Source organism: Eublepharis macularius, chromosome 17 (assembly GCF_028583425.1).
Source record: "Eublepharis macularius isolate TG4126 chromosome 17, MPM_Emac_v1.0, whole genome shotgun sequence".
NCBI lineage: Eukaryota > Metazoa > Chordata > Lepidosauria > Squamata > Eublepharidae > Eublepharis > Eublepharis macularius.
The window spans coordinates 10,847,094-10,859,268 of NC_072806.1; the positions used below are offsets into that span (position 1 = coordinate 10,847,094).

At 44.4% G+C, this 12,175-nt stretch overlaps 1 protein-coding gene across 3 annotated transcripts in view; it reads right to left on the reverse strand.

Moving 5' to 3' along the window:
- Positions 1-12,175, reverse strand: part of MEGF6 (multiple EGF like domains 6) — a 182,589-nt gene that overhangs the window by 65,572 nt on the left and 104,842 nt on the right. For all 3 annotated transcript variants that reach the window (XR_008598426.1, XM_055001922.1, XM_055001923.1), the window contains one exon: positions 3,945-4,067. Coding sequence is in view for 2 of the 3 variants with exons in the window: in XM_055001922.1 (XP_054857897.1) it covers positions 3,945-4,067 (123 nt within the window). In the remaining variant the exon portion in view is untranslated. The remainder of the gene's footprint in view (positions 1-3,944; positions 4,068-12,175) is intronic.

Consider the following 12,175-nt stretch of genomic DNA (forward strand, 5'->3'; position numbering starts at 1 on the left):
TCTGAAGTCTCTCTACCTCGTGCACTGACAATGGCATTATGGGGAATGAGGGTAAGATCGGGGGAGGATGGGCTAGGTGGACTTTATGGCACCTAAGAACATAAGAAGTACATCTGTTTCCAGCAACCTGTTTCACACAGTGGCCTGCCAACCAGTTGTCCCAGAGGGCCAATGAACAGGCCATAAAGACCAAGGCCTTCCCCTGATGTTGCCTCTTAGTACTGGTATTCAGAGGTTTACTGCCTCTGAATTTGGAGTTTCCCTTTATTCACCATAGCTAGTAGCCACTGATGGACCTCTCTGCCATAAATCTGTCTAACCCCTCTTTTGAAGCACCTCGTCTGCTGCAGAACTTGTGTCTGATTTCTGGTGTCACAGTACCTTTGAGTCCCCTTATGTGGCTGCTGCAAAATACTGCTTTAATTTCCCTTTGTGAACTTGACAGGCTGTGGCCACCTTTCATTCTCCAAGATAGTCTTGTATCACCCTCAGGTTGGACTCAGCTACAGGTGCTATCCTGACAATCTGCGCCCAGAATGTAAATGACTCACAGGTCTCCGCTTCAGACATCAAACGAGAAGTCCAAGCCAAAATGTGCTAGTCACTGAGGCTTCTCCCCACCCTCACCAATTTGAAGTAACATATAAAGAGTCCAGTAGCACATTTAAGACTAACCAATTTTATTGTAGCATAAGCTTTCAAGAACCACAGGTCTCTTCATCAGATGCATCTGATGAAGAGAGCTGTGGTTCTCGAAAGCTTATACTACAATAAATGTGGTTAGTCTTGAAGATGCTACTAGACTCTTTTACTATTTTGCAAGTACAGACTAACACGGCTAACTCCTCTGGATCTATGAACATATACAGTGTGTCTCTTTTTAAAAAAATGGCACTTATACCAGCGCTTGACCTGACCGACTTTGTAGATGAGCATCCATGGCCGTTTTCTGACACATTCCCTTTAAGCACGTTCAAAATGTGAGGCTGTAAATGTCTCTTAATATAATGAATCTTGGTAACCGAACAGAGAGCCACTAATTGCTGTGGTTTGCAAACTTCTCAGCAGGGCACAGAAGCTGTAGCACGCTCCTTTGCTTTCAAACAAGCCATAAAGGAAAAGGTTGTTTTGCAATGAGATGACTCACTCCTGCAATGTTCACTTTGTCTAAGAACAGCCTTGACATTCTCCATGCATTCCTGACCTCCCACACTAAATGAGCATCAGTCTGACCTCTGAAGTCCCAACTTTCCTCCTCGGGTTCCTGCAAAATGAAAGCTGATCTAGGTTAAGAGGAATTAGTCAAAACCCAGGTGTTCGTGGTAACAGCCAGGGTCAACTAGGAAACCCCAGTGCTCATATATAAGGTGCATAAGGCTGGGGAGAGCTCTCCCTGTTCAAGATATATGCCCCCCATGCATGAACTCTCTGAAGTAAGGTTACAGCTCCAGGTGTAAAAAGAAAAAAAGAAGAGCCTCCCTTCCAATAAAAAATAGAAACCGGACCAAACAGACAGCTGTCTTGGAGCTATTTTACTCCACGCGCACTGCCCAAAGATTTGATAACTTGATCGGAATGTGCACTGTACTTTCTAGTCCCAGAACTATACATAGCTCTCAAGCTAAGCGCTTCTGGAGGTGGGAAAAAACAACTTCCCTTGTTTTGGCATGTTTTCCAATGCAATACTTCCCATCATTTTTACAGGCCTTCCCTCATTTTGGCATGTTTTCCAATGCAATATTTCCCACCATTTTTACAGGCCACCAAGGGCTCCTGAACGCAGTGTCCTGGCCAGCTGTTTATTTTCTGACCCAGTTCACCAATTCAGCCTTCCGAGCACCCCACCAAAGGTGGAAACGGCATTACAGTACCCCACCACAAAACCTCCACACCCATTTGAATGGTAGCCCTTCGAATCACAAAACCTGGCCTGTGACTGTGCACCTTCACAAGTCCCCCACACATGCTCTGCATAACTCCAGAGGCAGATGCAAAGTGCAACACTTTCTCCATTCCATCTACCTGTCTATCCCTTTTCATCCTAGCCTTCTGCTAAGGAAGTCGTGGTGTACACAACTTTATCCTCCGCCACTTTATCCTCTACTGTGAAGTAAGTGAGGCTGAGAGACAAAGTGATCTGCCAAGAACACCCAGCGAGCTTCATGGCTGAAGGGGGATTCAAATGCAAGTCTCCCAGACCCTAGCCCAACACCCTAACCACTACACCAAGCCAGCTGTCCATTTTACAACCTGCAGACTGTTTTTTTCCCCATTCTTGCCCTCCAACGCTTTCTCTTCTTCTAACCCCATGTTTTTCTTTGTTTTTTATGCTTAACTTCCATCCTGAAGAACTCAAGTACTGGCTTACTACTTTGTGACTTCTCAGTTGGTCCTATTAAAAACGTTTGTGCTACTGTCGCTGGTTGGATGGCTTCATCAACAGAATACAATTTTTTGTGCTAAAAACGATCATCTGGAAAGCCCCTTGTGGTATTTTCTTGGCACATCCCTCAGTCTTCTCCTCCAAGAATTTGGCTCATGAAGCCAAAGGCCTCTCGTTATTCCAGACAAACAAGCCAGCAGAAAAAGCTATTCCTAACGTCCATTAAAACTTAATTTGATATAAACTGGAGAGAGACTTTAAATCATTGACTCAATGGCATGATTTAGACATCATGCCAAGCCACGGTTAAGGATGTTTAACCATGATTGGTCAGAGTCTGAATGGATAAACCATGCTTTGTGATGGACTGGCAAACCAGAATCAGAAACCAAGGTTTTGTAGTGCTATTGCAAACCGGACTCTGTGCTAAATATACTTTGAAATTATGTTTGAATTGACAGAACACAGTTATAAACTGTGGTTGACAAGCCACTACCAGACACCCCCAACCCCAGGAGTTTTGGGAGTGCAGAAAGGGGCAGAAATAACATTGCATGACATGTCAATGTTACATCAGGACAAAACTTCAGATGTAACATCAGCACATCAGCCAGTGATCTGGACCTCTCCCAAAACTCTATGGTACTACCATAGAGTTTTGAGGATATTCCAGAGTACTGGCTGATGTGCCGATGTTACATCCAGGTTTTTGCCCAGACATGATGTTAACACATTGTGTGACATCATTTTCACACCCCCAGTTCTTCAGCCAGCCTGGATGAAAGGGTGGATGGGAGAGCCAGAGCTGCAGAGAATTGCCCACCCAAAGCTGGCAAACGGCAAGGCTATTACAAACATTGCTCTGGGCCCAGATGCTACTGTAGTGAAAACGATTCTAAACCAGAATTTCACCGTTGTGCATTTGAATGGTCAAACCAAGATCTGGGTTTGAAAACTATAGTTAGAATAAACCATGATAATAGCAAGATGCCTGAATCGATCACGAGAGGCAGTTCCATCTCTTCTCTTCCCCTCAAACCCTCAGTTGTGCCTTGTGCACATCACTCTTCTTGCCTGCAACCGTATTCTGAGCTAATTTCAAGTTTAACAGGCTTCATTTCCCAATCTAATAAGTCTGTGCATACCAGGACCTCAGCAGCAGCATGTACCACTAACATGCAGTACTTGCAATTCTCCTGATACGCATATGTTTCTTGAACAAGGGAATGTGCATCTTTTGCACACGTGCCCAGTTTCAGTATGTGCAAAATGACCACTAGATTTTCTAAGGTTCCAGTTCAGGCATGCCCGAACTGCACACAAAATATGTGCATTCCCCTCTCCAGACAACATCACAGGTAGCGTGTACTTCCAATATGTGTGGTTGCTGGTCTCGTGCATGGACATACCATCCTGCAAGGGCTATAATAACTTGTCAATCCTTGTTCAGCAGAGGATATTCAGCAGGAACTGCAGAATTCTGCCTGGCATTCTATTCCCAACCGTGTGGCCTGGGATACTCCGAGAGGTCAGAAAGGGATGAGGTTCTGCTCAAACTTACCAAGGCAGGTCCTGCCGTCTGTGTGAAGGCGCGATCCTGGCTTGCACTCACAATAATAGGTCCCCGGAGTGTTCACACATCTGTGCTGGCAGCCCCCATTGTGAACTTGGCACTCATCAACATCTGGAAGAGAAGAGAAGTGGAAACATTCAGAGCAGTGGGCATGAGAGAAAGCTAAACTCAGCATTTCTGCTGGCCAGCTCCTTAAGAGGGACTCAAGAGGGAACTAACCACATCCTTTCTTGTCAAACCCAGTGAGCAATGGGGAACGTGTCCCCCCTCACCACCAGCAGTGGCTTGCACCCTAAACAAGCAACCTAGAAAAGAGACTGTTTTGCACGAACAAACCAGATATCAAAACACTTAAGATGGACTAAGGCACGATTCCCAAACTAAGGCACAATCAATCGGATGAACTAAGGCTCAAACAATCTCTGTCGTTAACAGTGCCGTCCCAATTGAAGTTACACCTTTCCAAATTCATTGAACTCAATAGGCTAAGAAAGGTGTTTTATAGAAGGGTGTGTCTCCTAATCAATCTTGTTTAGGACTGTACTGTTAGAGACCCAAGCCGAATTCATGTTCCTACTCTCTTTTGATATGAAAAGCAAGTTTGTTATGGTTACCAACCTCCAGCTGTGGACTGGAGTTCTTCCAGAATTACAACTCGTCTCCATCCTTCAGAGATTAGTTCCTCTGGAGAAAATGACAGCTTTGGAGGGTGGATTGTAGGGCATCACAGCCCCATTGAACAACTTTCCTTTCTCAAATTCCATCCTTTCAGGCACTGCCCTCAAATCTCCAGGCATTTCTCAAGGTGGAGCTGGTAACCCTATTTGATTGTTCATACATTATTTATTTTATTGATTTGCTCTTATCCAGAACAAAAGTGCTTGAAAAATAGTGGTCCCAGCAGGACTGGACTTGGGGGTGAAAGTCCAGGGTCCCAGCTACTCAGGATCAAGGGGCTGGGAGGGCAAATGCAGGCTGTATCTAAAGACGGGTGAGCTCCACCCAGTTCACCGCCATCTTTGTCCCACTGCTTCCACCACCACCACTCCAGTCTATTCTTGGAACTGTAGTTTCCAGAATGCTGGACATTACAAACAAAAACCCTCCCCCAGACAATTGAATCCACAATTTAAAATGATGTAATTGACCCAATGCTCAGACAGCTTACAACAGTATCAGACAATCAGTCATAAGATCTGAACGACTCTTAAAATAACTATCAGCAATAAAAAAAATTTATGAAACAACTCATAAAGTAATTCAGACCAGCGCTAGTAAAATTAAAACAGCCAACCGAGCAGAAAGCCAAAGAATATTTCAAAGCTATTAAGAAAAAACATCCAAGCCAGCAAAATGATAACATCAAGACAACATAAGAAAAGGCAGTAATATATTTAATATTTTAAAACTTAAACTGAACCCACCCAATTAGTTCCATTTTCTATATGCAATGCAATTTCCTTGGGAGAAGGGAGATTAGGAGGCATCCAGAAAACCATAGAAATGGATTCCTAGCTGCATTTGCTTCCATGCTACACCAGCTCTGCATACTGCATAATGCAGATAAGCCCTGACCTCCATCGCCAAATGAACCACAGTTTAAGTTATGAATAACAATCCTCTCATCGTATTCTTGTGTCTCTCCTCCACCGCTAACTTTTATGCTATTGAAATAAAACCTGTAAGCTCCTCAGGTGGGGATAAGGGGGAGAGAAATTGCCCATTGACAGCACTGGTTAGAATATTCAGATTTTTCCCCAGCCTTCCAGTTCTTCCCATACAAAAGATCTTACGATGTTATTTTTGATGTCAAAGTTGGGTTCCTCTTTTTTTTTTTGCATAGACAGTATCCCACTTGGCCCATGTAGACAGCAAAGAGGCATTGCCAACAAAGGATTCACGCTCATGGATGAGAGAGTGAATAAACCCCTGACGGTACAGCTGACATCATAAGACCTACGGGGACATAGTCAGCCGAGTCTGGTCCATGGGCCAATGTCTTTATTAGGTGGTGCATTGTTGCAGTGTGTGAGTTTTTAGGGGCTGATCCTGTCTGCGGGGGAGCGATATTGTCCAGGTTGAGGCACAGATCGTTAGTGCTCAGAGATGACTGGTTTTAGCTGAGAGCTGTACATGACCGCAAGAGGAATTCTGTCACTTTCTCTTTGGGACCTGTCCTGGGGTCGTTTGCCCACGTGCACCAAATCATCTGTGTCAATCTCCTTCTTTGCTTGTCGGGGTGCATAGTTTCAAGAATGCTCGAGGTAAATCATTTCAGTGCAAGGTCCTTGTTTGAGGAATCGAAACAGATACCTGTTTTCTGCTAAGTTATCATCTTGGTGCCAAAACTTTCACACTGAAGCAGATGGTCAAAGTCAAATGCACTTGGCTAAACCTTATCAGTGTTTCACTTCCTGTTTCTGAAATCATTTGGGCTGGAATAAAATCCCATCTCCTGTCAGCCTCTTCTTGACATGTGCCCTCAAGCAGCTATCGTTCTTTCAATACTTCTGGCAACACATTACATCCTGCTGAACATTTAAGGGTGTGTCCACGTGGGAGATTGGTCTTCTTGGTTAGGATATTTAAGTACAAAAATAGAATTGTGGGGACCAGATCTCAGAATAATAATAACAACATTCTATTTATATAGCACCCTTCAAAACAACTTCATGTCCACTCTGAGCGGTTTACAAAGTATGTCAAAGTATGTCATTATTATCCCCACAACAAACACTGTGACTAGCCCAAGGTCACCCAGCTGGCTTCAAGTGGAGGAGTGGGGAATCAAACTCGGCTCTCCAGATTAGAGTCCTGCCGCTCTTAACCACTAGACCAAACTGGCTCTCAAACTTATTCAAAATGAATAAGGACATGGCCTCGCCAGAGCCTTTTTGCCTGCAGCATGTTACTTTCTTACCTCCCGCTTCAGCCCAAAATACTCCATGAAGTGATGTTACTGGGGGAGCCCCAAGAGCTACATCAGGGGGGGGGGGCATTTTGGTCTACAATAGAAGACCAAACAGCTGCACTCAGTACGTGGGATTTTCACCCTCAAAAATGTTCTGATGGATCCAAACCACAGTCATACAGTGGTTGACAAGTTATGCCCTGACCTTATGTGGAACTAGGAGTGCACCCTGTAGCCATGTATGGCATATGATTCCTTGTCTCTGCTGTGCAGGCAGGTGGCGGGACGCAGAAAAGGTGACAGATTGCCCTGTGGATTTCAGCAGTGCTGTAAATATTGTTTGGAGGAGGCGCTCAATGCAAGATATGTGGCTTAGCAGTTGGAACTTCAATCTTCACTGCTAATAGCTGGTTTCAAATAGTATATTAGGATTTTCCTGGTGTTTTCCATGCCATTCTCTATTAATTTTTGGCGATTCTTGCTAATTTTTGTTTTCTAGTAAGTCTTTGTATCACCTTCTCTGTTTTACCCACAAGTCTTCTTTCGTACTATTCTTAGTAGGAAAGTGAGTTGGAAATCCTCTAATTAAATAAAATGAGAGAAGGGCAGAAAACCTCTTCCTTTTTAAATCAGGGTCCCAACACTTGTAACGCAATCTGCTTTTAGAATTTGGAATGTAAAGATCTGGCTGCTTCCCCCACCTGACTTCTTTGTCCTGTTTTGCTTTGTTATACAGCTCTGTGGTGTGGAAATGGGAGACGACGAGACTGGAGTGGTCCTCAAAGCCCCGAGAGTGTGTCGTGTGCTGTTTTTTTGGAGCACAGTTTTATGTTTTGCCGCCTTCAGAAATGTCCTCTGTCAACCTGGCTTTTTGCCCAGAAACAAAAACAGCGAGGTGATTGGCAGATGCAGAGAGGGGAGACAAAAGACATTTCCTGACAGCAGGAGAAAGGCTGATGATGGGCAAAAACGTTCCTTGCATGGAGTCACCCAGGCCACTGCTGAGCAAAAGTCACTCTGTGTCCCAATACAGTTCTTGTGACTAATGAAAAGGGTCGTTTTGGGACTCGGTCCAAGTCCCACTGCCCTCCATTGACAGGGGCCCTGCATGAGGCTGGACGTGCACTTGCAGGGCCAAAAGAACTGGAAAAACACAGCCTGGCAACTGAAAAACACGAGGTCTCCCCTCTTTCCCATGGCCCTGCTGGGAAAAGATCACATCCTCCGAGCTTAGTGCATGGAAAGTTCCAGTATCATTACCACTGTCACCCTTCTGGATTAAAGACGTTTCATAACCCTTATCGGATTAGATTTTTCTAAAAGGAGAGAGAAAATTCAAATATAAATTATGACTTCTGCATACCCAGATTCAAAATTTATAGTGAAATCGTGTTCACCCTTAATTCACCATTGCTTGGCAGATCTCTCTCTGTGGCAGGAATAAAAGGTCCAACCATCTTGTTCCCTGGCCAGTGTGGGCGTTGGTTCACATACACACCAGACACAATCTGCATGTCCTGGCAGGGTGACAGCTGGACACGTTTCCATAACCTTCACCGCCATGTTGCAAAATGAAATCAAAGAGTCACTGTGACCATCACAACTGCGCATCTCCGCACAGTTGGAGAGTGGGCGAGTTCTGGAACGGTCTCCTCCCAAGAAGTTGCCTGGCAAACCTGTTGGAAGATATAATCTACTGGTCCTTTGATCCTCCAACCAAACACACGGAGGCATCACCATTTAGAGCTGGGAGGGGGCAGGAGAAGTGACTGACCTCAGCGGCGCTTGCTTGAGAGAACATAGGAATATTTTGACACAGGCTTTGCTTCTGAACAGAGGAAATTAGACTGAACCAGAGCAGGAATGATGTGCCAGGTGATAATTAAAGTGATTCTCCTAGACATGTGCACAGAAAACGCCCTTAAACCAGATTAGTCATGTTGATCGACTCCTTTGACTAAGCGGGCTTAGTGCAAATTCTTTGGCTTGCAGACGGCCTGCAAAGGTGTCTGACAAAGTCAGAATGTTCACGCTGAATACAATGTCCCGGTCACACCCCGACAGCTGATGTTTTCTTCAACACAGAACACGTAGCTGAAGTTGCACTGGAACTGGAGAACGATGCACGGGTCCTCTCATCTGACTGCACTAAGAAGCCTATTGCAGTACGTGCCGTCAAGTCACAACTGACTTATGGCAACCCCAGCAAAGGGCTTTCAAGACAAGGGAGAAGCAGAGGTGGTTTGCCATTGCCTTCCTCTGCAGAGCAACCCCCGTCTTCCCAGGTGGTCTGCCATTCAAGTTCTGACTGGGGCTGACCCTGCTTATCTTCCAAGATCTGATGAGACTGGGATATACTATGCTGCCTTCCCTCCTCCCAGAAGACTAGAGATGCTTAATCAGACTGTGCAACTTAGTAAAATCTCACCTCTTGCATGGGCCCCAAAGAGGAAAGTGTTCTTCTCTTAGGGGTTTGTGCAGGGAACGTGCATAGAGCAGGAGCAGGAGAGGGTATGAGCCTCTGTGTTCAGAAAAGGATCCACACCTGGATCCTGAGTCAAAGAAACGCTTTTAGAAACCAGCATTCATGACAGTGGCTCCAGGACTCAAAGCAGGAGCCTTATAAACTGAAGCAGGACAGGGGTTGATTTCACACACGTTAGATAATGCACTCTCAATGCACTTTAGCAATTGTTTGCAACTGGATTTTCCTGCAGGAGACTGGAAAATCCACTTGCAAACAATCACTAAGGTGCATTGGAAGTGCTTTCAAAGTGCATTATCCAACGTGTGTGAAAACATCCAAAATGTGCTCAAGCCTAGAAAGGAATGGGCTGGCCATTGGACCCAGCCAATATAACACCTTTGGGGATGCCTTAGAGAGCAATATCTTCAGCATGTATCATATGCTAAAAGCGGAACAGCAATCTGGTTAGGAGGCAAGGTGCAAACTACACAACCATTTTGTCATGTGGTCAAGGACAGACTAGGACAGACTGTAAAAAACTAGGGGGGAGTTGATTGGGCTGCCCAGCTGTAATAATATTACAGTTATAAATTATTTATTTAGTTAGTTAATTACACCCTTCTTTGCTGTGCAATGCAGACTCAAAGTCACTTACCTTAGAAAGGTGTAACTCTGCTTAAGAGCGCACTGTTTTGATGGACACTGTGTGAGTACTATAGGAACAAGCATTTCCTAAATGCTTGGAAAGCTATCCATCAAAGAGAGACCTGCTAGATCATATTGAAGGTCCCAATCTAGTTTTGTATCCTGGTTCTAAACATGTCCAGACAGATATCTCCGGGAAGATCACAAAACAAATGCAAAGGACACAGGCTTCCCCTGCTGTGTCCACCTACGACTGGTCTTCAGAGGTACACTGTCTTTGAACATGCAGGTTCCATTTAGCTGTTGTGGCTAATAGCCATTGAGGGATCTATGCACTCTAGATTTGTCTGACCTTATGGAGATCGCTGAAGAAGTGAAACTTAAATGTTCTAAGTAAACAGATCTTTTTAAAAATTCCTTTTACTGCCACAAGACATGGCAGCCACCACATCTTATGGCAGTAAATTCCATCAGTTAATTATATTGCAAGGGAGGAAGGCCTTTCTTCCATCTGTCCAATTAGTTTCACTGGGTAATCCCAAATCCTGTATTATCAGACAGCGGTGGAAGGGAGGGGGGAATCTTTCCATCCATTCTCTCCGCACCATTCATAATTTTATAAACCTTTGTCATGCCCCCTCCTCTTGTTGCCTTTTTTCTAAAATGCAAAAGCCTCAAATATTTTAGTCTTTCCTTCTTGGGAAAGCAAAACATTTGTGGCTGTTTGTCATTCACTTAGGAGTGGATAATGTTTGGGGGGGGCGGTGTTTGCATTCTAAGTGCTTGCTTTTTGAACATTTGTTTCCACTTGAACGGAGCCCATTTATGCCAGAGAAGTTTTTTGGTTCTTTTCCCCGTCTGTCTCCCCCCCCCCTGCCCCCATTGGATGAGACTGGTGGAAACGGACAGCTTGCTGGTTGGCACAGTTGGCACTGTGCCCCCCAACACTAGCTGCCAACCCTCCTACACTACTTTGGGAACCGAAAACAATAAGAGATGTTCCAAGCGCTAACCCACGTAAAATGCTTTCCCACTTTCTCTGTTGCAGCTGCTCAGGCCCTGCCACTGTATTTCTGAAAACTATTGAAATAAAATAGAGAGGATGTCAAATAATTCTGGATGCTGAACAATTGCTGTGTTCACTTAAATAAATACATGTAACTTGTGTACCAGGCTAAAGCCTCTCTCCATATTCAGAGTCCATTAAGGCATAAGAAACAGCCACATTTGCTAATGGTCTTTTCCCTTTGTCTATTCTACAGCTTAAAGACCTAACTAGATGAGATTGGACCTCCTGTGGGTTTTTCTTTAAGAGCTAACAGCAGCCAGAGGTGGGGTGTTTGGATGGGGTGGTGTTAGTTTCCCCCCTTTGCACCGTTTCTCAAATCCAACCCATGCAATCCAGGGCTGCTGTTTGGACCATGGATACCAGTACATTTACCCCCATGAGGTAAACATTAGATTTGGTGGGGGTAATTTGAACTGGGCAAAAATAACTGAGAGGGTAAGGGTTAAAGCCAACAGCCACTGCCTGACTTGTCCCACTTGGCTATTCACCATAGGAGAGTGATCCCCAACAAATTGCTTAATGTAGCTCTTAAATTGGTTTAATAATCATTCTTTGTTCTCAGAGAACCAGTACTCCTATTAGCAGTGCTACAGATTTCTACTAAAGAATTCTCAATGCCTCTGCCAAACTACACTTCCCAGGATTCTTTGGATTAATGGGTTACACTGGTATAAAAACAATTGAACTGTGTATGATAGATGATGTGTCTTGAGTCTCGTTTGAATATGCAGAATCCCCATTGGTTCTGGATACCTCAGAAGAAGTCATTTAGCATAGCAGCCTACCCTGAAGAAGAATCCTATGCAACCCAAAAGCCTTCTATCCTGACACATCTGATCAGATCTGGATTTTTTCAGGGGCAGGGTCATCTCTCCAGTTAATAATTCAAGCAGAAATGCTACCAGCTCATCAAGAAAACAATACAGCAATTCTATCTGCTGACCCTAAATGCTTACAAAAAGCAACACTCTCTATGGTTTGCCAACAGCTCTGCTTGGCACATTTATTTATTTATGTCATTTATAGTCCACCTTTCTCACTGAATCAAAAAGAGTCCAGTAGCACCTTTAAGACTAACCAATTTTATTATAGCATAAGCTTTCGAGAATCAAGTTCTCTTCGTCAGA